Source organism: Mustela lutreola, chromosome 12 (genome assembly GCF_030435805.1).
Source record: "Mustela lutreola isolate mMusLut2 chromosome 12, mMusLut2.pri, whole genome shotgun sequence".
Taxonomy (NCBI): Eukaryota; Metazoa; Chordata; class Mammalia; order Carnivora; family Mustelidae; genus Mustela; species Mustela lutreola.
The window spans coordinates 26,720,913-26,747,010 of record NC_081301.1 but is presented as its reverse complement, the minus strand read 5'-3'; the positions used below and the strand labels follow the sequence as shown (position 1 = coordinate 26,747,010).

At 42.4% G+C, this 26,098-nt stretch overlaps 1 protein-coding gene across 3 annotated transcripts in view; it reads left to right on the top strand.

Annotated features, from left to right (window-relative positions):
- Positions 1-468: 468 nt before the first annotated feature.
- The window catches only part of SLC44A1 (solute carrier family 44 member 1), a 202,307-nt gene continuing 176,677 nt past the window's right edge, over positions 469-26,098 (top strand). For 2 of the 3 annotated variants that reach the window (XM_059143509.1, XM_059143508.1), the window contains exon 1: positions 469-799. In XM_059143509.1, the coding sequence (XP_058999492.1) occupies positions 764-799 (36 nt within the window). In that variant the 5' untranslated portion in view covers positions 469-763. The remainder of the gene's footprint in view (positions 800-26,098) is intronic. The other variant, XM_059143510.1, reaches the window with a different exon arrangement.

Sequence of the window (26,098 nt, the reverse complement as noted above, 5' to 3'; positions counted from 1 at the left end):
CGTTTTCTATCACCCACTCCATCACCAGGGAAGATTTATTGTGTACACTTTCCTCTGGATAAAAAGCAACCGTAGAAGCACTAAGATGCCATTAGAGTCTTCGGGTTGCGCGTCCAGCGGGGAAAGCGAGCAACCCCGCATGCCTCGCCAGTACCTCTCGGGTCCGGAAGCAATGCGGCCACATTACGGCTGCGAGCCTGCTCAGCCCCCTGGAGCCTCAATCCCACGCGACCTCTCGCTCCGAGGCAGCGCTGTGCCTCGGTGCCACCGCTAAATAGGCTCGGCACTGCGCAAGCTCCGACGCGCGCCAAAGGACCCGGCCTCGTTTTGGCCGTCGCCGCCCGGCCGTCGGCGCCGCGCTGCACTGGGGGCGGGGAGTCTGATGGGAGACGCGCGCGGCGCTGAGGAGGCGGCGGCCCGGGAGAGGGAGCGGGAGAGGGACTGGGCGCGGGAGGCGGGAGGCGGGGGACAGGGGGAGGCGCCGCCGCCGCCGCCGCCCGCCCCTTTCCGCTGGGGAGCAGCTGCAGCAGCAGGAGCGGAGCAGGAGCCGCGCAGCCGCCGCCGCCGGGGGATGTGGCCGGCGCCCGCCCCGAGCCGCGCCGCCTCCTGAGTACCCGCCGCCACCCAAGCCGCCGCCGCCGCCGCCGCTAAGCCGTGCGGGGCCAGGCCGCGCCCTCCCCGGGCGCCCGCCGGCTCGCATGCCGAGGGGCTCCGGGGCGTAGCTGCGCGCCGGGCGCCGCCTCCGGGCTCCTCCGGCCCCGCCATGGGCTGCTGCAGCTCCGCCTCCTCCGCCGCGCAGGTGAGGGGCTCCCGCCTCCCGGCCGCCCGCCCGGATACCTCCCCCGCGCCGCGCGGCTGGCGCCCGCTGCCTCCCGCTGCGGGAGAGCCACCCTTCAGCCCACCGTGCACTCCGGAGACCCCCACCCCCGCCTCTCCCTCGCGCCTGTCCCGCAGGTGCCCCCGCGCTGGCTCCGCGGCTGCCAACTCGCAGCCACCTCTGCGCGGCCCCCAGTACGCCCCCAGCTCTCGCTGGCCCCTTTCCGACTTGGCCTCTTCCCAGTCGCACCTGAGCGGCCCGTCCCGCCCGCCTGCAGGTAGAAGCCACACAGGCGCCTCCTCTCTGCTCTGCCCCAGGTGGCACCCCGTTGCCTCGTCTTCTGGGCCTTGCGCCTCTCTTCCCATCTCCTTGGAGTCTCCCCTTGCCCATCCGCCGGCTGTTTTCTCTGCTCCCAGGCGGAGCACCCTCAGCCGGGGCTCTTCACCCCGTTTCCACCTTATTCCAGTTTCTGCTCCATTAGACATTCTGCTGCCCCTTTCTCTTGCCCGCCGCCCCCGACACCAGGTTGGAAGTGTTTAAGCGGATTCCGGAGCCCTTACACGGCCCACGTCGCAGATCCCACCCGCTCGCCAGGCACCCCATCCCCCCTTTGTGCCTTGACCCTGGGCACCGCGGCCTCTTCGCACACCGAGGCCCCTGCGGGAGCGCTGGCACTAGGCTGGGAAGGAGATTGGGCACCTTGTGGGTGACGGGAGCGTTACGGAAACTCCCTCTTTGTTGCCAGTGTAACAGGAGGAAGAGGTGCCGAATTTAGTTTTTCTGTGGGCACTGGCTGAATGTTGTCGCTGAGGGCTGAGATGCAGAGATTTCTCCCAGCTTCTACCCTGCCCCCATCCAAATTTCGCTAACCTCCCTCTCCCTTGCCGATCCGAGCCCTTAACCTGGATGGAAATGTTTAGACAACTGTATGAGGATCAAATGTAATAGAACTTGACTGCTGGCCACTAATAACTGAGAGGACCTGTTTGTAAATTACCTAATTTAGTGAATTAGAGAGTGTATTTACAAATACGATAAAAAGCCATCAGGAATACTGCATCAAACTGTCTGGTGTTGGTGTATGAAAAATAGGCTCTGACAACGCCGGGGATGTAATCTCACAGTTTCATTAGCGCAGAATTTAGCTGTGGTCCTTGATTTGTTTGTTTTGGGGGAGACAAGAGGCTCTTGTTTTTTAGAAATAAAGGCTGGTTGGTTCTTGGTGAAGAAAAATGCTAGTTTGGGGGGGAAAAAAAATTCCTCCAGAGATCTAGCATCTGCGATAATGCCAGAAGTGTTTTGCTGCTGCTAAATGACTATATATAACTCAGTTTTAAATAACCTGCATACTTGTTCTGAAAATCTGAGATCTGTTAGAAAATGACTAGAATTGCAGATGAATGGAGGACATCTATATTTTATCAAGTATCCAACCTATTTGTCCAGTTCTTTTTTGGGGGGTGTTTGCTTACTGGGGTTTTTTTGTTTGTTTGTTTGTTTTTTGTTTTTTTGTTTGTGTGGGGTTTTTTTTTCTTCCCTTTCTGCCTACTGGGATCACAGTCAGGCTGATTGGTTTAGTTAGTTAAACCTTCCTAGCCAAGAAAATTCTATGTGGTGGGGATATGGAGGAGAGGTCGATAGACCAGGGTTTTCATATTAACAGTTAAAGGTGTGGGATTACACAATACCTTTCAACTGGTTAGGGAGTTTTGGGGGAGGGGGTTCTAGTTGAGTGCTCTTTATCTCCTATTTGCTTACATATTATTTTCACCAAAAAGGTGTTTTCATACGACCTTTCTTTTAAGAACTGGGTTACTTTACATCCTCCCTTGGTGGTGAGATCTCTTTAAGGCAGGAAATTATTGATAGTTTGTGGATGGCTTGCTCATTGTGGAAACAGTTAAATTTGGGAGGGGTGGATGCTGGACCAAAACTCTGGTTTAATCACAGGTCTTGCATTTGACTAGCTCCACGTCTTAATTTTCAGATTGCTGTCACATACATTTTCTTCGCTTTTCCCTCCTCTTGCAGTCACTGTTGCCTTCATGCCATGTTCTACAGACAAGATGCATGTCATGTACCCTGAGGGGTGCATTTTTTTTTTTTTTTCCTGTAGATTTCTATAACCAATCGGCAGCTGTCACATGCCTTTAAGTTCGGCTTTAGGGACTTGTAGTGTTTGGTGGAGCATCAGGGAGCAGGTTTTGTGCCAAAGAGCTGGTCTTCTTTTTTTGTTTGTTTGTTTTTAATTTGAGATTTTGGCATCATTATTTATTTGTGAAACGTTACCAGTCTGCTGGCATTTTAATGTCCCTTTCAGGAGTGTCTCCAGTTTTAGAATAGTATCATATTTCTCAATGTTGTGTTGAAAGAAAGTAGGGATGCAACTTCACGTTACTTTGAACCTCTCTTAGAGGCCTCAATTGTATTTTCAGGCAGGATGTGTTTCTTTTCATGCCTTCTTACTGGACTGTAAGCTTCTTGAGAATAGGAACTGCTTTTGTTTTCCCCATCTTTGTATCTATTGCAGTGCCTCACTATATCCTGCACAATTGTTCAGCAGTACTCAGTAAACAGAATGTATACATACACATTTCAGTATCTGGCTGGCAAGCAACATTGAATATGAGTCCAACCCTGACCCATGTGCTGTTTCACTTCCATGGACTGGTTGACTAATTCCATCAAGCCATCCTCTTTGAAGCTCAAAGTTGAACTGTTTAAGTTCAAATTGACCTGCCTTTTCCACATTCCTTCCTGTTCTGTCAGTGGTACCATCAGTTTGCAAAATTGAGCAGGAGTCTCCTTTTTTCCTGGTGTTCTGCTCAATGCCTATATTTTAGTTGGAGCAGTGGCTATAACGTCTTTAAAAAGCTTGTCTGAAAACTCTAATGATAACCTGCATAGCACATCAAAACAACGTGCTTCGGGGTACTCTGCAGTTCAGCTTAGCTTTTCTCAGTGGTATGTCAGCAATTTTAAAGCTCTGGCAGATTTTATCAATGTAAATATAGTGCGTTTCCTTTTTGTAGTAGGGATTCACTTTTGAAATGTAATTTATTTTTCCTCCTAGTTTGTTGCTCTGCTGTAGACTTTCATAAAAGGATTTATGGTCTTCCCAACTGTTTCATCTCTTACAGTCTGTCCTGGTATTATTTTCATTTTCTTGGCAGTGTCTGGATATCGTAATTCGCCATCAAAATAATTATCCTGTTTTAGGATTTAGATCAAAGAAAAGTGTCACCTTCTATACTAGCTTGCATTTCATTGCCGAAGGAGCAAATTATTGACAAAATAATTTGTGTTGCATCAGTTATGTACATCTAAGAATCTTACGAATGTCTACAGAGTCAGGGCTCTTTCAAAACTCTTAATTATGATTTTTATTAGTGTCCACTACAGGTTATTTGCTAATATTAGTAACTGCTCAAAACAAGCCAACGCATGATAGCCTTTGCCTAAAAATGTCTTTGAAGGGAACGTAAAAGTGAGATAGTCTTGAGTTACTTTTTACAGCACTAATCTTCCCTAAGACTCTTAAAATTTATTCCCAACTCTCCATAATTCGTTTGTTCTGTTATAACCTGACATAATTTCTATTCTTGTAATGTTAAACTTCAAAGTTCACGTGTAAATCTTCAGATTTATGACATGTTCTTTCCCATTGACAAACCAGTTTGAATGAAGCAGGCTTTCCAAAGATTACTTAACAAATTGCCGTAAGTCTTTGTCGTTAATGGCTAGATCATTATTCCTCACAGCAGTGCTTTGGAGGCCAGGAGATTCTGCAAGTGCTGTGAAGTTCGGTCCTTTGGTTCTAACCTTAGAAATTGTGCAAAGGATGGAAGAGAGTCTTTTTGGTTGAACAGACCACCCCTCGTCTGTCCAACTTCAGGAAAAATTGTACTTGTCTACTCTCTTGTCCCATGATCCTCAAATTGAGAGCTATAAATTTAACTATCTTTTTCTAGATCTTCTATCTCGTCTAGGGATTAATAAAAAACAGTCAGGTGGTGTACTAATACTGGTAAACTTTTGAGTATGTTAACTGTTCCTTAACAGATTTTTTCCTTTTTAAGATTTTATTTATTTATTTGACAGAGAGAGAGACATCACAACAAGTAGGCTGAGAAGCAGGCGGAGAGAAGGGGGAAGCAGGCTTCCTGCCGAGCAGAGAGCCTGGATGTGGCGCTCCATTCCAGGACCCTGAGATCATGACCTGAGCCAAAGGCAGAGGCTTAACCCACTGAGCCACCCAGGCGCCCCTCCTGAACAGATTTTTAATAATATTGTAGTCTCCGCCTGCTTTGGGGAATTTGAAGTCAGATGATAAAAATGGCACTTGAAGAGTGTAGTGGGATTTCCCAAAAGAAACTTAAGTTGTTCCATTAAACTATGTCCGGCAAAGTAGACTTTCTGGGATTAAAAAAAGTCATGGCATGAAGACAGTTTATTTTTCTTTTTCTGAATATTGTGCTGTTAATATAGAAGATCCTCAAAATATAGCAATAAAAGTTACTGTTACAATTGGAAAATAATGTAAAAATGGTAATGCTTTTTGTACAGCTATTTTCCACAGCGATTTTTGTGTTATAATTTCTATAGTAATTCTGAAGTTGACTCCACTTTCATTTTACAGCTGAGGAAATTGGGATGTGGAGGTTAGGAAACTTGGCTCAAGTCAGCTACCAAGTGACAGATCCAAACTTTAATCCCGGTCTTCTGGATCGCAGTCCTGTGTTTCTGTGTTCATATGCATGCTTCCCAAATCTTAAATTGCAGCTCACTCTATCTTTAGAAAAGGTCCACTCAATAAAATGTTGAATTAAGGAATTTTCAGCTTAAATTCGTGCCACCATTTTGAACTTCTGTGGAACAACCTAGTATAATACAGCAAAACCAGTCTAGCTAGAATGTTCCCAGGCTTCACAAATGCTATCAAGTACCATTTGATGTTTTCATCCTATCATTTAGAAATGTTATTGGCTTGGGAGGGTAATTATTTATAAAAATGCATTCTTTATTACGCTCCTGGTAATTGGTTAATAGCTGTGTTTCTACATAACCCTCCATACCCTACCCCACCCCCAGAAGAAAGAAATATTTCCATGTTGTAACCTTGGCTCAGGTTTCTGGGACTTTAGGGGATATTAGAGGTAAACCAGTCTGACTATCTCACTTTTCTGTTGATCTAAACTAGAATTGAGAAGCTCTGAAGTAGCCCAAGGTTAGAGGAATCCATTATGAGATAGCTAGGACTAGAAACTCTTGTCTCTTAATCTCCATCTTTCTGTGGTTAATTCTTAATGTTTTAAGTCCTCTTATCTTTGCTGAACTCAGAATTTGTACACACACACACACACACACACACACAGTGTCTTTTCAGAATCTCTGGCTCACTGAAGGGTACCAGTATCCTCGTGTGGAAACTGGAAACTGAGGCATACAGGAGCCTACCTTTTATTCCTCCACATCACATCACCACATAGTGCTGCTTTTACCTTCTAAATTCTATTGCCAACACCCCCGTCTAAGTCTCCCTCATCTCTGGCCAGAACCTTGCTTATGGATCTCCCTGTATTATTATTCATGCTCCCTTCAAATTTTTCTCTGTACTCATCTTAGTGATCTTTAGAAAATGCAAAGCTGGTTGTGTCCCTTCCCTGCTTGAAACCCTTTAATGGGGGTCACCTGGGTGGCTCAGTCGATTAAGCGTCTACCTTCACCAGCCCAACATCTGGCTTCTTGCTCAGCTCTGAGCCTGCTCTACCCCTCCCACTGCCTGCCGCTCCTCCTGCTTGTGCGCTCGCTCACTCTCTATCAAATAAATAAAGAAAGAAATCTTTAAAAAAAAAAAAAAGAAAGAAAGAAAGAAAGAAAAAACCAGAAGCTTCTGATTGCTTTTAAGACAAAAACCAGAGTCTCTGACCTTAGCCAACAATACTCCTTTGGGGCTGATCTCTTTCTAGTGTCACTGTTCTCTCATGCTCACTCTTCGTGCTCCCTACTAAGGAATCCAACCAGATTTCTAAGGAGTTTTTCCACTTGCTGTTCGCTTGTCTGGATAACTCTTCGTTTTCTCTTTGGACTTTGGCTGGCTATTATTCATCCTTTAAGTTTTAGCCTTAAAGTTACTTCTTTGGAAAAGGCTTCCCTGATTTTTCAAACCAGGCCACGTCTCCTCAGTAAATTCTCATCGCCTGAAGAATTTTCCCTTTGAGTGCTTAAAGCAATAAACAAATAAAGTTGATATTGTCTAGACCGGGAGTTGTTGGCAAAACTATAATCCATGGGCCAAATCTGACCAGCTACCTGTTTTTATATGGCTTGCAAGCTAAGAATGCTAAAATCATGTGTGTATGTATTTTTTAATGGTTGAAAAAAAATCAAAAGATTATTGCATGATACATTCATTTCATACAGTTATATGAAATTTGTCCACAAAGTTTTATTGGGACATGATCCCACTCGTTTGTTTACATATTGTCTTTCAATACTTTCATGCTTCAATGGCAAGGTTGAGTAGTTATGACAGAGACTCTACAAATATAAATATTTACTCCGTGGCCTTTAAAGAAAATGTTTGCTGACCCCTGGTCTAGAATGAGCTGACACCTCTTTGTCATGGGACCATATCTGTTTTGTTCACTGCTGTTACTCTCTGTGCTAGGTTGGTAGCCAGTACATGATAGGTACTTGGGAAATATTTGGATAAATTAACAAAGTTCTCTTTCCTACCATGGATGGATGTGGATGAACTCTTACCTTAGCAATTCTGATGTTTTAAAATTCAATACAATTTTTAAAGGGATAAATATTTTCTTTTTTTTTTTTTTAAGATTTTATTTATTTATTCAGCAGAGAGAGATCACAAGTAGGCAGAGAGGCAGGCAGAGAGAGAGAGAAGGAAGCAGGCTCCCCTCTGAGCTGAGAGCCTGATGTAGGACTCGATCCCAGGACCCCGAGATCATGACCTGAGCCGAAGGCAGAGGCTTAAACCACTGAGCCACCCAGGCGCCCCAAGGGATAAATATTTTCAAAAAAGCTTTCTCTACATCATCCTCAACGGTGTTCTTAAACAGCCTGTATGTTCCAGGTATACATGTCATGTGTGAAGCAAGGGGACTTTGAGAGGTGTAAGTTCCCGGGTCAAGGTAGATGGGAAAAGACTGGTCCACCCCAATAAGGCCAGTTGGATTTACAGTGCTGGCGTTTTTATAGCAGGCACAAATGGGTGGGACTTTATGTGAGGTGTTATAAAGAAAAAGTGTTTGAACTGGTGAAAACTTCAGTTGTTAAAGAGGCATTGTTATTTCTACTGTGGGAATTTACTCTGGAAATGGTTAAAGTTTCTGGCACAGTAATATTTCTGCCCTTTTAGTACTTTTTGTTTTTACATTTATTTGGAATATAGCACAGCATGATGTTCCAATTTGGAATTTATGCATTGTGTCAAACTTAGTTCTCCTTTTAAAAGGTGATTTTTGAAAGAGATTTACATTTTTCAGTATTTTTTTAACATTTTATTTATTTATTTGAGAGAAAGGGACCCTTCCCCCACCCCCCACAAGCCTGGAGGGGGAGGGGCAGAGGGAGATGGAAGAACAGAGCCCTGTGCAGGGCTGGATCCCAGGACTTTGGGATCATGACCTGAGCGGAAGGCAGACACTTAACCACTAAGCCACCCAAGCACCCCTTTTCAGTAGGTTTTAATATACTCGGTGGTAGGGCATCCTTAGTTTATTTTTTCCTGTGATACACTCCTTTAATAAAAAAAAAAAAAAAAAAAAAAAGATTGCTATATTGTTGGGGGTGAGGGGCAGAGGGAGAGGGAAAATCTTTTTTTTTTTTTCTTTAAATATTTTATTACTTGAGAGAGAGCATGCATGAGTGTGCACATGAGCAGGGGGCGTGGAAGGGCAGAGGAAGAAGGACAAGCAGAGTCCCCAAGGAGCAGGGAGCCCTCCATGGGGCTCCTCTGCAGGACCCTCAGATCATGACCTGAGCCCAGACGAAGAATTTGATGCTTAACGGACTGTACCACCCAGGTGCCCCAGTAGATTCGTTTTTGATTTCATATCAGTTGTATAGTAGGATATACTTAAAAAAACATTTGGTTGATACATCACTGAATTTTAAGTAATTAATTTCTTTCTTTTTTTTTAGAGAGAGATTTATTTATTCATGAGAGACAGAGTGATAGAGAGGGAAAAGCAGGCTCCCCTTAGAGCAGGGGCCCCGACATGGGGCTTGATCCCAGGACCCTGGGATCATGACCTGAGCTGAACAGACACTTAACTGACTGAGCTATCCAGGCACCCCTGGAATTTATTTTTTGTGCGAAAATAATATTACTCTTTTTAGCTATTCTTTACATCATCTCACAGCCAACTATTTGGACATTTATTTAGACAGGAAACTCTTAAAAGCTATTTTTAGTCTAATTTTTTAAGGTTGTTAGATATACTGAAAATTGTTAAAAGAAATATTTGATTTCTGTGTACTTTTGTATAACATAAAATAAACATCAGAAAGACAGAAAAATTGGAAATGGTTACTTCAAGATGTTCAGGTAGCAGTGAAAAAAAAGTGTAAAAAGTGTTCTGGTTTTTTTGTAGCATTGTGATGATGATGATAATCTTATAAGATTTTTCATTATGAATCACTTAGGATGGTTCTGCTGTAAGAAATAAAGAAATCTAAACAGCTAAAACCTTAAAAAAAAAGTTAATCTCACATAAATTGAGAGGTAGGGTGGCTTCTAGGTTGGTTCGTTTAGCAGCTTGATGATGTCAGGAGGACATGATGTCAGGCTCTCTTTGCTTTTTAAAATTTCTTTTATTTTAAGGAAGATCGCTTCTCTTCCCTTATCTGCCCTCATGATCCCAAGATGCATGTGGCTCTTCCTACTTCCTCTGAACTAACAACCTCCAGTGGTTTCCCTTTAGTAGGAGTTAGGGAGGGCTGCATACTCATCCCTGAACAATTTCTAGCAGGCAGGAGACCAAGAACTCTGTAATTGGTTGGCTTAGACTAACCAGGATTTCCTGGAGTCAAGTGGAGGGTGGAGCAACACCAGAACAAAATTAGAACTCTGCCAGCAGTGCAGAGGGCGAGGGTGGAGATGGTGACGGGGTAGTCAGCCAGTAGTACCTGTTACACAGTCTTGTCGTTTTCTTCTGCCTGTAAAGTTGCACGTCTGCAGTGTTTCCCAACATTTTGCTTATAGCTCCATTATAAGACTTCACAGCTCATAACTGAAAGTCACACCATTATCCTTCCATTCTCCTAGGAATATTGCTATAGCCACCGCTGAAGCCCCTGTTTCTTCTACCCACGCCACTGCCTCTTTCCTGTTCTGGGGCCAGGATAGTTTCAGGATAAAAAAAAAAAAAAGACCATTTAAGGTTGTAATAATGGTTAAGTAGTTAATTGATATTCCCACAGTCCGTGACCCTCAAGAGAATCTTGGGGGTTAGTATAACCTCTTCCCTCGGGCTCTCAATTTCCTTGTCTGCCTCTTCTGTGTGTTTTTATCTCTGCGTAGTCATTACTTGTTTATTCTCTTTTTTCTAATGTTTTCTTTTTCCGTCCTTCTCATCCCTCCCCAGTGCACTTAAAGAGCCATAATACTGAGTAGAATGTGCTAGGATAGAGAAGGAAAAAAAAGAGAGTGCCTTTTTTTCTTTCCTGCCTGTTTAATTTCTTTCTTTCTTTTTTGTATAAAGAATAATAAGCCTGAAGATTCACATCATTATTTAGGGTATCTACAATATAAAGAGCTCTCATAAAAAATACATCTCTGCAACAAATAGCTAATTTACAGAAGAGGAAATAGTAAACTAATATAAAAATGTGTTCAATCTTCCTGATAATCAAATTAACTGAAAGCACAGAGATACTCTTTTACACCTGCAACTTTAGTAAAAGTTAACAGAATATTAATTGCTCATGTGATTTTGACTCAAGTGTACTTTATTGATTTGCTGAATAAATTGGAATGACTCTCTTGGGACATTGTTTGATGACATACATTGAGAGCCATAAAAAGCAGTTGACATCCCTTATTTAGTACTCCAAAAGTATAGTAAATGCCATATGCAAGAATCTTCCCATTTGGTGCTATTTATAATAGCAAAAGAGTTTATTATTAAATATAGTATTTTGGGTGTAAAATTTATTTTTTATACTAAAAAAACTCTAGTGTATGTGTCTCATTTCCCATCCCCAGCTTAATGATCCTCCGTTAATGCATAACTGGCCTTCTACCTTCCTTATAAGAAATCCTCTCCCTATTGTTACCTTAAAGGGCCATTAGAATTCATAGAATTGATCACCATGTTATACTGACAAGATTATGGGCTGTAGGGTGCCTGGGTGGGTCAGTGGGTTAAGCCTCTGCCTTCAGCTCAGGTCATCATCTCAGGGTCCTGAGATGGAGCCCTACATCAGGCTCTCTGCTCAACACGGAGCCTGCTTCCACCAACCTCTCTGCTTCTCTGCCTACTTGTGATCATGGTCAGTCAAATAAATAAATCTCTTAAAAAGAAAAAAAAAATTATGGGCTGCATAGCCAGACTGCATGGATTTGAATTTCAATTCTGTCACCAGCTGGGTTATTTGGACCAAAATCTTTAACATTTGGTGCCTTGCTTTCCCCAAATGTAAAATGAGAACAATAATAAAACCTGTCTCATATAGGCTCATAGCAAATTGCACAACCCATGAAAATATCTCTACCATTATGATATTAATGGAAACTAAATCTGTCAGATGTCTTTGTATCCATTAATCTCCCTGAAAAAAAAGTCCTGTTTGGGTTTTGGAAAAGGAACCCTGACTTCTAAAACTTTTAAATTGTGTCTGGAAGATGAGTGCTAAGGGTGAAAAAAACAGCAATGAGAGACTAAATTGGGTGCTTAGGAGTTCAGGGAATGGGGAAGCCAAGAAAGGTTGGACTAGATATTGAGTGGGCTACCTGAAAATGACCAAGAAAGGTTGGACTAGATGTTGAGTGGGCTACCTGAAAATGACCAAGAAAGGTTGGACTAGATGTTGAGTGGGCTACCTGAAAATGACCAAGAAAGGTTGGACTAAATGTTGAGTGGGCTACCTGAAAATGACCAAGAAAGGTTGGACTAGATGTTGAGTGGGCTACCTGAAAATCTGGCCTTGAAGGATGGGACTTTGAGTGGAGGAGAGACCGATTTCAGTAGAAGACAGAAGAGGCATTCCAAAGAAAGGAACAGCTGGGGAAAAGGCAAGGAAGCCTTTAACTTACTACAAAGGAGACCTGGCCAGAGTAGAGAGAAGAGAGAGATGTAACACGTAGGGAAGGAAGTAGGCAGCCGTGGAGGGTTTTTAAGAGTGACTTAAGGAAGATTATAATATGACATCCTTGCCTGTGCTTGAAGTGGAAGAAAGGGAAACAGATGCCACTCCAGGAAGCTGTTCACTATCTTGGACCAAACTGTTTCTCAAATGGAAAACAGAGAAGAGATATTATGGAATTGAAATAGGACAGACTTTCCTGATTTATCTGGGTATGTGGGATGAAGGAGAAAGATAAAACCAGTTCAGAATTCCATATAATGGAGGAAGAGTGTTATAGGCATTGCAAGGGGAGATGGAGACTAGTGTGTGGGGAAGGGAAGATGAGTTTAATTTGGTGTGGACTGATTTTGAGGTGATATTGATACTGATACTTCCATGTAGCTAGCAGTTTCCCATACGCAACGGAGGACCTAGCACTGGGTTTCAGATAATGCTTTATGTCATGTGCATAGAGGAGATGCTTTCAGGATGGGTCATCTCTGTGGGGAAGGAAAGGGCATGAAATAAGACAGCAGGCAACTAGGGAATGAGAGATGACTGATCATGAACTGGGGGTTTCTCTGTGCTCATTCCCTGTCTGCTCTTATATAATAAATCTCATTTTTTTCTCTCAACTCTAGGGGGTGGTGTCAGTGTTAGTCCCATTTTACAGATAAGGAAAGCTGAGGCAGTTGGCCCAAGTTCCCCCAAGTAGTATAAAGCCTGGAGTAGTTCAAAGCATGTACATTTCCTACTGCAGTACATTCCTCTCTCTCTGCTGTACTGAGGACTACTACATTTGAATAGTATGTTAAATATACCTCAGACACCACTTACCTGTCACTTAAATTCAGAGATTGTATGTAATGTTTGCCCTTACTTTAAAGTGTGTGTGTTGGGGGGGGTTGGAGTGATTCCATTTATTTATTTATTTATTTTAAAGATTTTATTTATTTATTTGACAGAGAGAGACAAGGAGAGAGGGAACATAACCTGGGGGAGAGGGAGAAGCAGGCTTTCCGCTGAGTAGGGAGCCTGATTCAGAGCTCCATCCCAGGACTCCAGGATCATGACCTGAGCTGAAGGCAGACACTGAACAACTGAGCCACCCAGGCACCCTCATTTACTTATTTTTTTAAGATTGATTTATTTATTTTAGACATTGAGCGGCATGGGGGATGGGCAGAAGGAGAGGCAGAGGATCTCCAGCAGACTCCCCACTGACCATGGAGCCCAAGGCTGGCTTGGTCTCACAAACTTGTGATCATGACCTGAGTCAAAATCGAGACTCTGACGCTTAACCGACTGAGCCACCAGGTTCCCAGAGGGTATTGGTTTTAAATCCTTAAATCTGTGCACTCCAAACTAGAGGTCCAGGATGACAGTTTGGAGCAGCTTCTGTGGTCTCATAAGTTACAAACCTTGGACTCTAGGGACCCTGGACTGTTGTATATTCCCTCCTGGGCTCTTTTACAGATTCTTCTTAAAACCTTGAGTCTGAATAAGTCTGTCATGGCAGTAAGTTTACCAAATGTGACTATACTTGTGTCCTTTTCTCCATAACTTAGATTCTTGAGAATATCATTTTAAATAAGGAATATATGTTTATTTAGTCAGTGTTTGGAGATGCCCATGGATGCTAGTGTTACTTAATAGTGAGTACCAACAAGGCTCTGGAGAGCCATAAGAGAGGAAAGGGTGAAGAAAATGGCCACAGTGAAGTTGACTTTGTAGCACAAATGATTAGCATGCACATTAGGGTCAAATTGTGAAGGGAGAGATTTTTACCACCAGGGCAAAAGCTGGATTTTTTTTTTTTTTTTAAACTAAATTGCACTTTAAAAACTCAGCATATTTACGAGTTTTATTCCTTGCTTGCTAGGCTCTGAAGTTTTTTTCAGATCTGTTTTGCATGTGATTTTGTATTTTCATGACAAGTCTAAAAACATCAAGTGTTGGAAGACAATTCTAAAGCTATCAAGTTTTAGGTCTAGCATATTAAATACATTCTGAAACTACTTCTATGTCAAGAAAAACATTTTGGAATAGACACTGGTGGTTGAAGTAGATTTCAGTTATGAAAGTTTGGAAATAATACTTGAATTTAAAATTGAATGCAATTCTATTTTTAAATAATAGTGATAATTTTTAAAAGTTTACAGTTTAATAGTTTAATGTAGTTTAATCTATAAACTTGCCAAGAGCAAGTAGAAAGTCATGTTTCTCTTGTTGTAACAGGCAAACAGCAAGAAGCCTCCTGGGCCGGAGGAACACTTTTCTTCTGACCTACTACTTATCAGGCTCTGGGTTCCGTGGGTGGTGCTCTACAGTAAAGATACAAATGTTACTTATTTAAGAATGCCTTAAGGGTTTCTCCCAAGCCTCTGCTCCCCAAACACCAGGGCTACAGGTGATCTTCCCACCAAAAAAGATTCTAATGTCATAAAAGCTTGGGAAATTCTTGATTATTCCATGCCATCTCCCCAACATCTCCCTTTCCTTACCTCTTTTGTGTCACAGTGCATATCAGCATTTTAAAGGCTCATTGCCCCACACTCTCCATCCTCAACCCCAGGAAGCCAATTTAACTTGGCGTAACTGACCTTTTGAGTTTATTTGTCCTTAAATGCTTTTAATTACGTTTATTTTAAAATATATTTTATTTATTCTTTAAGTGAACTACCTCCAGCAGGGCTTAAACCCATATCCCCGAGATCCAAAGTCGCAAGCTCTATCCGCTGAATCAGCGAGGTGCCCCTTTTCATTACATCTTGAGGAACTATTCTGCAGAACACACCTTGAGAAATGGTTCTTGAAGTATTCCTTCTCAGTTCCTTTAAGTGACAAGGGAGTAACAAGAATTGTGTTGGATCAGGTAACCCTCAGGTAGGAAGCCGTTCGGCAGATACGAAATGGAGTTTGAACATGTCATAAGCTTCACATTCTTTAAAATATTAGCAGTGCTGGGGCACCTGGGTGGCTTAGTTGGTTGAGCATCTGCCTTCGGCTCAGGTCATGATCCCAGGGTCCTGAGCCCCGCATCAGGCTCCCTGCTCAGCAAGGAGCCTGCTTCTCCCTTTCATCTCTTTCTCTCTCTCTGTCAGATAAATAAATAACACCTTAAAAGTAAATAAATAAAATATTAGCAGAACAATGTAAATAAATTTTAAGTCACTCGAATGCATTATAATCTAATAGCCTTCATGTGAATGGTTTCTCATATTTGTGGTTTAAGATCTCCCAAGAAGAGTTAATAGGTTACAGAAGGATCCTACCAGTTTGTAACTTGGGAATCTGGACTGCTGTGTGGCCAGGTGGCCCAACAGCAAGAGAAGGAACCAGTCATTTGGGCAGATGCTCGAAGGAAGCTCTTCTGGCCCATCTTCACAATGCCCTTGGGGAGCAGAGTGGGTAGAGCTATAGAGCCTGTGTATTTTGTTCAGAGTATTACTGGAAGGACAAAAAGCACAGCAAAAATGTACCTGCCCATGATTGTGGCGCAGGAGTGAGGAGGCTCTGAGGCCAGTGGGAAGGCACTGAAAAAAAAGTAAAAAAACATCAAGAATTTTGGTAAAATACAGAGAAAATTCCAGGCGGGTCATATGTTTTGGTTCAGTTCAGTGTTTACTGGCAAGTGTGCTGGCCAGTCTGGACTGGCTTTAACCAAGAGTGAGACTTTGCCTCTAAAAGTCTACAGTCTACAGAGGAGTGTAGGGGCTCCCCCAGTGTTGGAGTGCACCTGCACCTCTCTTTCTTACATAGTCATAAGTTACACCCATTTACAGTGTGTAAAACGCCAATAATTTTTTTGTAGATTCTAAACTAATTATTTTTTTTAAAGATTTTTATTTTTTTATTTGAGAGAGGGACTGTGAGAGAGAGCATGAGGTGGGGGAAGGTCAGAGGGAGAAGCAGACTCCCCGTGGAGCTGGGAGCCGGATGCGGGACTCAATCCTGAAATCCCGGGATCATGACCTGAGCCGAAGGCAGTTGCCCGACCAACTGAGCCACCCAGGTTCCCCTAAACTAATTTTTAAAGATAAGAGTTAGCAGTTGGTTGAGCAGCTGACTATTTCACCTCAGGTCATGATCTCAGGGTCCTGGGATTAAGCCCCAAGTCAGGCTCCTTGCACAGCAGGAGTTTGCTTGAGAATTGTCTCCCTTCCCCTCTGCCCTTCCCTCCACATCCACCGCCCCCACCAAGCACTCTCTCTCTAAAATAAATCCTTTTAAAAAATAAAATAAAAATAAGAGCTAGAAATAGACATTATTTTTGAAGTATGATGTGTGTCGTTTCTTAACTGATAAGGTGGAGTTCAGTAAAGTTTGGGATAAATTTGTTGTGTCTGTAGGCATGATAGTATGTTATTATGCAGAGTGAAGGGAAAAGTAGTGTCCTTTTACTAGAAAATAAAGCTTCCCTGAAGCCTATAGACAGGTCATACTGGCTCCTGAGGTAGTCCCATAGAGAAGATGGTACCTGTAATATGTTTAATATATATTTTTAAGTTTTTATTTATTTAAGCAATCTCTACCCGCAGCATGGGGCTGCGGATCAAGAGTCACATGCTCTTCCAGCCAGGTACCCCATATGTTTAATATTTTTATTCCTCATTTGATGACCAACACTTAAGCTAAGGTATGATTTTTGTTCTTTGATAGTGCAAGATTCTAGTAACTTTATTTAAAGTAGAACAAATTGAAGGTATTCCTTTGTTGTTCACTCATCTCTGGCGGCTGTCTCGCTGCTTGTCTGCGCTATTGACTGAATCCCAGCTCTCTCTGCTTTCACCCTGCCAGGAGGCCCAGGTACTCTCTCGTCTCATACCAGAGGTGCGGTCCCAGAGTCTCAGACCTAACTGGGTACCGTAATCTGTTCAGCCACTGAACCACAGGGCCCACGATGGGTTCTTCATTGTCTCTTATCACTACCTTAGACCAACTTCTTGATTCTCTGCCAGCTTTCTCCCACTCAGATGGACATTTTCTCTTTTACTCTTTTAAGTATTTGCACTTCCTCTGCTTCCAGAAATGTTTTACGTGATTTGTAACCAAATGTAAATATACTTAAGACTTTTAAGATGGGGGTGCCAGGGTGGCTGGGAGTGGCCACCTTTGGTTCCAGTCATGGTCCTGCCTGAGGTCCTGGGATTGAGCCCTGCAGTGGGCTCCCGGCTCAGTGGGAAGCCTGCTTCCCGCTCTGCCCTTCCCCCTCCTCCCCCCAGCCTGTGCTTTCTGTCTCTCACTCCCTCACACTCTCTGAAATAAATAAATCTTTAAAAAAAAAAAAAAAGATTTTGAAATGAAAAGTCAAAAGCTAAAAGGAGAGGTGGTATAGAAGGAAGAGACATACATGTCCTAAGTGCCCAAGCTTATTCACCTAAGAGGGTTCCTAGCTCTTCTTTAGAATAGTACTAATTCAAAGGAGATTATTACATGAAATCCTTTTACAGAATCCCACAACTGGGAGGGCCTGTCTGTAGGCCATTCTGTAGCCCAGCCCACCGAGGTATCAGATCCACTAGGTGGACTTTGTTCAGGCTCTGCTTAAATGCCTCCAGTAGCAGAGAGCTCACTGCTTCCTGAGACAATTAATTTGGCTTTCAGGCAGTGAGTAGAAATGCCTTCCTTTTTGCAAGCTGAGCTCTTGTGTCCATGTAACTTTACTGTTGGTTCTGATTCTGCACGCTTTAGCCAGATAGAATAACTGCACCAAAGATAGAAATCAGCCTTTAATATGTGCCAAGTTTGTGTGTATTTTAAACTTAAAAACCCTTGATTTATACAACCATTTCTAAATGTCATGATTCCAGATCCTGTACTATTCTGGGCTCCCCCGTTTTTTTCCCCTCTTATGCTTTGATTTTTTAAATTTATTTTTTTATTCTTATCAAAGCAATACATGCATATATTTTTAAAGAGTCAAACATTTCTAGCCGGATTTTTTTTTTTTTTAAGTTTCCCCCATTTTCTGTTGCCCCGAGGCCATCATTTTCAAATCTTTGAACTAAATCTTTTGCTTTTGCCTCAGTATCTCTAACATGCTTGTATTACTGCCTCCTGGTTTTCCAGTTTCTGGCATTAATTTTGGCCTCCTGTTACGGATGATGAAGATGGAGCTCTCTTGCAACACCATTCTTGGCCCCCTCCCTGGGAACACTTCCAGCCCCCCGTTATCTGTTATCTAACCTCCTGCTATAGACGTGTCATCATTTTGTTTGGATCAGTATTTAGTCTTTACATCACGACCATGTAAATGTTCTTCATAGCTGGGTCACATAATATGTCATCCATCTTACATAATCTTTTGTTGCTCTTGGAGGTAATTGTCTTGTTTTGGTGTTTACCTAGTTTCCTATGCACTTCATGACTAATTTACCTCTAAATTCTTGCCTCTTTGTGTGAATTTCTTTGAGTCAGCTCAGATACCTTGGATGCTCTTTTCAGTTTCTATTTCTGGACTCGATCTCTTCCGTATCTCTAGTCCGGGGTGGCCAATTTTCAGGCCTGCCGCAAAGCTCTTAATTTGAGATTTCCCTTCACATCATACCAGGGATTATCTTGGTCTTCTTGTGTTGGAGTCCCAGTTATCTGGATCCTGTGAATGTTTTAAAAGTTTACTTAAAAATGTTTCTGAAATGTCGATGCGGCTTTCTTTATTTTGTGAATCTATGTAAGGAAAATGAAGGAAAGGAGGGAAGAAGGTGAAATAGAACTGGAAGAAGAAAATTGCAAGATCTGGGAAGAGTTCAGAACATCTTTCTCCTTGGAATGAGACCAGTGAATCTGATCAGCATGGCGGATTCAGTATGCACTTATCTGTTCTTCTCCAAACTCCTTGGTGTGGCATTAATGTAGGTCCAGATCACCTAGGTAGGATCTAAGGCCCAGGGATCCCTGAGGGCATGGGTAGGAAAAGAGGTTGAAAACCACAGAATTGGTTGCTAGTGTATGTTAGGAGTAGGTAGACCTTTGGATCACTTCCCAGCCGAGCATCTAGATGTACACACTGCCCTACAATTTTCTATTTTTACATCTTACATTAAGGTCTATGATCCATTTTGAGTTCATTTTTGTAGAGGATTTGAGGTATCAGTTGGATTTTTTTTTTGTTTGCATTTTTGCATATGGGTATCTAATTATTCCAGTACAAGTTGTTGAAAATGCTATGCTTTTCCCACTGAATTGCATTTGTACCTTTTTCAGATATCAACCATATATGTGTGGGACCTTTTCCGAGCTTTCTATTCGTTTCATTCACCTGTTTTATGGTAGCTTTATATACTATATATTGAAATCAGGTAGTGCGATTCCTTCAACCTTTCCTTCTTTTTAAAGAACTGTTTTGGCTGTTACTGTTCTTTTGTCTTTCCTTATACATTTTAGAATCAGCTTGTCAGTATCTACCAAAAAAAAAAAAAAATCCTGCTGGAGTTTTGATTTGGCTTGCGTTACAACTGTATACTAATTAAGGAAGAATTGTCAAATTGTCAAATAATACTGAAGTTTCATATCTGTGATGGTGGTATTTTTGTATTTTTATTTGTATTGTGGTGTATTTAAGCCTTTGTTTCTTTAATCAGAGTTAACTGCTCTGATCTTTTCTTAGTTTATTCCCTTAATTTGGTAAAATACCTCCTCCTGTATGTAGTTTCCTGAGAAAGGATATTTGAGATAATTTTTTTTTTTAATACCTTGCATGCCTTTATTCCTACCTCCTACCGATTTTACGTTTGGTTGGATATAGAATTCTGGATTGGAAATTATTGTCCCTTAGCATTTAAAATGTGTTGTTCTCGGGACGCCTGGGTGGCTCAGTTGGTTAAGCAGCTGCCTTCCGCTCAGTCATGATCCCAGCGTCCTGGGATGGAGTCCCACATCTAGCTCCTTGCTCAGCCTGGAGCCTGCTTCTCCCTCTGCCTCTGCCTGCCATTCTGTCTGCCTGTGCTCGCTCTCTCCCTCTCTCTCTGATAAATAAATAAAAATCTTAAAAAAAAGAAAAATGTGTTGTTCTTTTTTTTTTTAAGATTTTATTTTTATTTATTTGACAGAGGGAGAGATCACAGGTAGGCAGAGAGACAGGCAGAGAGAGCAGGGGAAGCAGGCTCCCCACTGAGCAGAGAGCCCAGAGATCATGACCTGAGCCGAAGGCAGAGGCTTAACCCACCCAGGAGCCCTTTAAAATGTATTGTTCTTTTGTCATCTTTGCTTCTAGGGTGGCTGTTGACTGTTGCTATTCTGCTTCTTGAGTTTTTGGTATTCAACTAGTATTATCCTCTCTGGACCCTTTTAGGATCTTCCTTTTAACCTATGTTCTGACATTTTTCAGTGCTGTGTCCTTTTTTTTTTTTTTTTTTTTTAAGATTTTATTTATTTATTTGACAGAAAGATCACAAGTAGGCACAGAGGCAGGCAGAGAGAGAGAGAGAGAGAGGAGGAAGCAGGCTCCCTGCTGAGCAGAGAGCCCGACGTGGGACTCGATCCCAGGACCTCGAGATCATGACCTGAGCCGAAGGCAGCGGCCCAACCCACTGAGCCACCCAGGCGCCCCTCAGTGCTGTGTCTTTTAAGGATCTGTTTTCATCTGTTACGCTGACTGCTGTGGAGTCTTTCAATCTGGAAATTTGTGTTTTGCAGTTGGAAAAATTTTCCTGAATTTTCTTTGATTCTTTCCTATCTTTTTCTCCTGTTCCTTAATTTTCTTTTCTTTCATTTCTGAGCTCTTTGTCTTCTCCACATTCTGGTAGATTTCCTCAATTTATCTTTCAGTATATTTTTTAAGATTTTATTTATTTATTTGACAGAAGAGACACAGTGAGAGAGGGAACACAAGCAGGGGAGCAGCAGAGGGAGAGGGAGAAGCAGGGAACCTGCAGGGAGCCCGATGTGGAGCTCCATCCCAGGACCCTGGGATCATGACCCGAAGGCAGTCACATAACAAAATCCGTTAATTTCCTGGGGTATTTTATTTTGTTCTCTTCGACATTTTTTTTTCATATTTGCATCTTCTGTTCTTATCTCTCTGTGCATATGTGTGCGCATTTGTTTTAAATTCAGTTCTCTATCTGCATCATCTGTTTCTTCCAGCTTTGCTCTGTCTCTGCATTCATGTTAAAACTTTCCTTAAATGTCTAATAATCTTAGCTATCTGCTCAGTATGGAGCTCTGAAAGGTTATTTGAAAGTATTGTATTCATTTGAGAGTGGTTGACTGGACTTCCACTGGAGGGTGGTCTCACTGGCCTGTTTCCTTGGGAAACACCCAGTGTTGGTATCTTTTGGACTGGTCAGGTTTTCCTCAAAGAAGTTTCTTCCTGTCTCTTGGAGGGCATTACTAGTCTGGTGCCAGAGTTCTGGGACACAAGGAGGAAAGAAAGTTGGATGGGAGTGGGTCTCTATATGTAAACCTCCACTTAACTTTTTTTGTTTCCATGGGGAAAAGGGCCACAGTCCTTCTGGGCAGACAAGGAACAGTTAGTTGCTCCATTACACACAGGATGTAACTATCCTTGGGCCTCCTTGCACTAAATTCTTCCATTCAATCTCCGGTTCCAGAGATACGTTATATCCCTAATTCCTGAGGTTTGGGGGTTTTTTGGTACCATAAGTTGGTATGCTTCCTGGCTTTTCCACTGTTGACTCAGAATTTAGCTTTTTGGTCTTCCAGGTCAATTATCTCTCTCCTACCCACTTCCAAGCTCTAAAGATTTTAAATCCTTTTACTGTCATTTTAGTGGCATTTTGGAAGGGAGCAGAGTTCAATGCATGTATTCAGTAAGTCAGCATTTACTGGAAGTACTCTCCAAGTCTCTTTCATCTTTATGAGTTCTAGTTTAATAGTTTCATTAGCGTGGTACACAGAAAGGAGCTCACTAAACTAGACGAAGTCCATCCTTCTGGATTCTTCACGTTGCCCAGGTTGGAATTAGCTTTTCCAGTACTTCCCTTACATTAGAAAAGCCTTAAGTCTTTTTTTCCTATCCTGCTGTTTCTGTAATGTTGGATTTTTAAAACATGATGACAAAACTTAAATTTCCCTAGGAAATTGAAAGCTGTTGGTTTTTGCCCAGTTTTGTAGACTTTCTGAAACTTTTGGAATTCTGACTCTATTATCCAGTATATTTGTTCTTTCTTATTTATTTATTTATTTATTTGTTATGTCTCAAGTTTTTATTACCTGATGATTGGGTCAGCAAGCCAATCATGTCTTCATATTCATTTGGGAAAGGGCTTGTTGATTGTGGGGTTGACTGGCTGGCCCATTTCCTTTGGAAAACCCCTATATCATTATTTTTTAGTCTTAATACTGTTCATTGTTTAATTATTATTATTATTATTATTTTTAAAGATTTTATTTATTTATTTGGCAGACAGAGATCACAAGTAGGCAGAGGCAGGCAGAGAGCCCGGGGGGGTTGGGGGAGGAAGCAGGCTTCCCACTGAGCAGAGATCCCAATGCGGGGCTCGATCCCAGGACCCCGAGATCATGACCCAAGCTGAAGGCAGAGGCTTTAACCCACTGAGCCACCCAGGCGCCCCTGTCTCTTCTTAAGAGTCCTCAAACCCTCTTTTGTTAATCTGTGCTAGAATTTTACTCAGTTATGTTCAGTTGCAAGTTATGTTCAGTTGCAAAGTTTGTGACATTCACTTCATTCTCCTTTCTAAAAGTGGGGATGTTGGGCGCCTGGGTGGCTCAGTGGATTAAGCCGCTGCCTTCGGCTCAGGTCATGATCTCAGGGTCCTGGGATCGAGTCCTGCATCGGGTTCTCTGCTCAGCAGGGAGCCTGCCTCCTCCTCTCTCTCTCTCTGCCTCTCTGCCTACTTGTGATGTCTCTCTGTCAAATAAATAAAATAAAATAAATCTTAAAAAAATAAAAATAAAATAAAAGTGGGGATGTTGACATGTTTCCTCTGGGTCTCTGCCATTGCGGAGGGCATATAGATGTCTATATGTCTAGATGACCAGGGTGTGAACTGTCCCTTAAGTTAAGATAAGACACTGCCTTATCCCTGTGTTCTCAGCATACTGCACTGGTGTGATATAGAAGACACTCCATAAATGTTTGAGTGAGTTTGTGTTTTGAGACAGCTTGGGGTTTCCTCTGGACTTCCTCACCTGTTCACCTTTTGGGCTTCAGTGTTTCCAACTCAGTGGTGAGTCACATCCTACTAAATTTTGGTAACACTTTAAAGGGTGTACTTTCTCACTTGTGTTTATTGTGTCAAGATTTATTTTAAAAAAAAAAAAGCCTTTTCAGAGTACCTCTTGGTGTTGCAAGCATTTTGCTGGCTTTTGGATCTATACTGAAGAATAAGACAGCTACTGCTCTCACGGGGCTCACCCAGTGGGGAGAAAGCATTGAAGAGCATGAAGCTGTGCATGGCCCCTCCTGTGCACATGTTGTCTGGACATTGGAAGTCATATGTGGGATACTTTCCCCCCCACCCCATTTTCTCTTTGGACTGCCTCTAGTCTTTCTTTATGTGTCATGTCTGGCATGTGCTAACTTTGCTGCCACTATCCTAGTCTGAGTCAACATTGTTTTGTACTCAGGGACCTTCACTCCTTTCTCCACACAGCAGTCTGTGTGATCTAAAAGATCCCATCTTCCCTGCACCCAGAACCCTCCAGTAACTTCCATCACACTGAAGTGTGATATCCAGACCTCCCTTCTGCCTCAGTCTGGCTTCCCCTGCCTCTACAGCTCCCCTCCTGCCAGTTCTGTTCAGTCTGTTCTGGCCAGATGACTGTTCTCAGACATGCTGACATCCTTCCTTGTCAGGGTCTTGCTTTTCTTCTCTCTGCCTGACGGGACCCTCAGATTTGTCAGCCTTGTTCCGTCGGTTCTGAGATGACCTTTCTACCCCAACCCTGTCATGGGCTAATTCTTACTTGGTTGTATGTTTCTGTAAGCTGATCATCACCTGAAATTATTTACATGTATTTACTGGCTTTCTCCCTCCGTAAGCTCCGTGAGGACCAGGATTTGTCTGGTTGGTTGAATGCTGTGTCCCCAGTGTGGCACCAGCCTGTGGCAATTGGTCAGTCAGTGTTTCTTGTAGGATGAATGATGCGTTACATCATGGCTTCTACCTCTCCATGATTAGTTCAAGGCCCTTTTGATGAGATAGGCCAGTCTGTGAGCAAACGCATTCTTCCATACTTAATAAGGTACCTCCTGGTAGAGTAGCATCTTAAACCATAAAAAAATAAATTCTGTTCTTTGATGCTGTTTGTGTAACTAGTGGTTAATTTTCCACGTGTTTCCTAGTCCTGTCAGAATAATAGATAAAAAGACCAACTGTGGCTCTAACTCCTTGGGTTTCATAATTCCTAGATGCACTTCTCCAGTTTCTGCTGCTAGGCTTTTTGTGTCACGCAATTTTTTTTTTCTTTCTTTCTTTTTTTTTTTTTTTAAGTAATCTGCACAGTGTGGGTCTCAAACTCATGGCCCTAGGATCAAGAGTCATATGCTCTACTGACCAAGCCAGCCAGGTTGCCCCAGTATCCTGTAATCTTGACAGGCTTTCTCTTACATCTTGGATTCCTCCCGTTAAAACTTGTTAGACTTGTTAATTTTCTGTGTATCATGGTATGATGGTTTTCTAGAAGATTCTACAGATCCTTTGTCTTCTGTTTATCTTATAGCTCCTCTGGTACAGATGTTTCATTCCCTTCTTCCTCAGTGTTTTTGTTTGATGGTATCTTTTTTTTTTTTAAATCACCTCCTTAATTCCAACTGGTCATGGGAAATGCTTTGTGAAGCAAAAGGATTGGAATTTGGTCTTGAGAAAGAGTAATAACTTAAGTTGGAGATAGGTAAAGGAACTCCAGCCTGTAAGAATGACACAAACAGAAGAATAGAAGGGTACAGTGCACAGTGTGTTTTGCAGAAGTGGTCTGGGATGACTGGAGTTACATGTTTATCAGTAGTATGGGGTCTGGCTGAAAGGTAGATTGTGACTTTAAATGAAGGCTCAGGATTATGGGGCTTCTGTATTCTTTCTCATAATATTTTTATATTCTTAGTAGGGGAATTATTTTGTTCTTTTTACATACTAGTTGAAGGTGAAGATCTCTTAATTTTTTTCCTGTCTTCAACAGCACCCTACCTAGTAGCTTGCACGTAATAGGTGTTCAGTGTTGAGTTGAATTGAATTCTGATAAGAAGATTTAATCTCCTTAAGAATCTAGAAGACCAGACTTTATCTATTGAATTAATCTAAAAAGGGAGATAAATGATTTTGTATTGCATACCTCATATGCATCTGCACGGGGATGTTCTTTTTTTTGGCATCTTTGCCTCTTACACATCGTTTTTCCGTTTATAATCTATGTTATCATAGCAAGCAGTGCTGGCATCAAGGAGGAGCCTGGGGAATATTTAGCTTTCTCAGTATCTCATCAAGTCCCCCCCCCCTTTTTTTTTTAAGTTTTTATTTATTTAAGAGAGGGCGAGAGGGAATGAACAGTGGGAAGGAGTAGAGGGAGAGAGAGAAGCAGACCCCCACCAAGCAGGAAGCCTGATACGGGGCTCGATTCCAGGATCCCGGGATCATGATCTGAGCTGAAGGCAGGTGCTTAACTGACTGGGTCACCCAGGCACCCCAAGTCCCCATTCTTGATAGGACAGTTAAGGTATTCATAATCTCCAGTGCATTCCTGGACAGGGGCATCTTCATGTACCCCCTTCCAATCAGAGATTGCTTCTGTTGCCTCCAAGAAGAAAAATCTGGAGCCACTATGAATTATCTGTGTTAGGTGTAGGGTCCTATTTATAGATGCGAAAATCAGTTGATAGAGGTCAAAGGTCTAAGACTATTGAGCAAACAAATGACCTGGAGTTAGTCTTAGGTTATTGTTTCTCCTCTCTGTCTTAAGTGTCCCAAATCCCACACACAGTTGATGGGTGGCCCATTGGCCAGTTGAAGAAAAAATGCAGTTTGTGCAGCAGTGCCTAGTCCATGT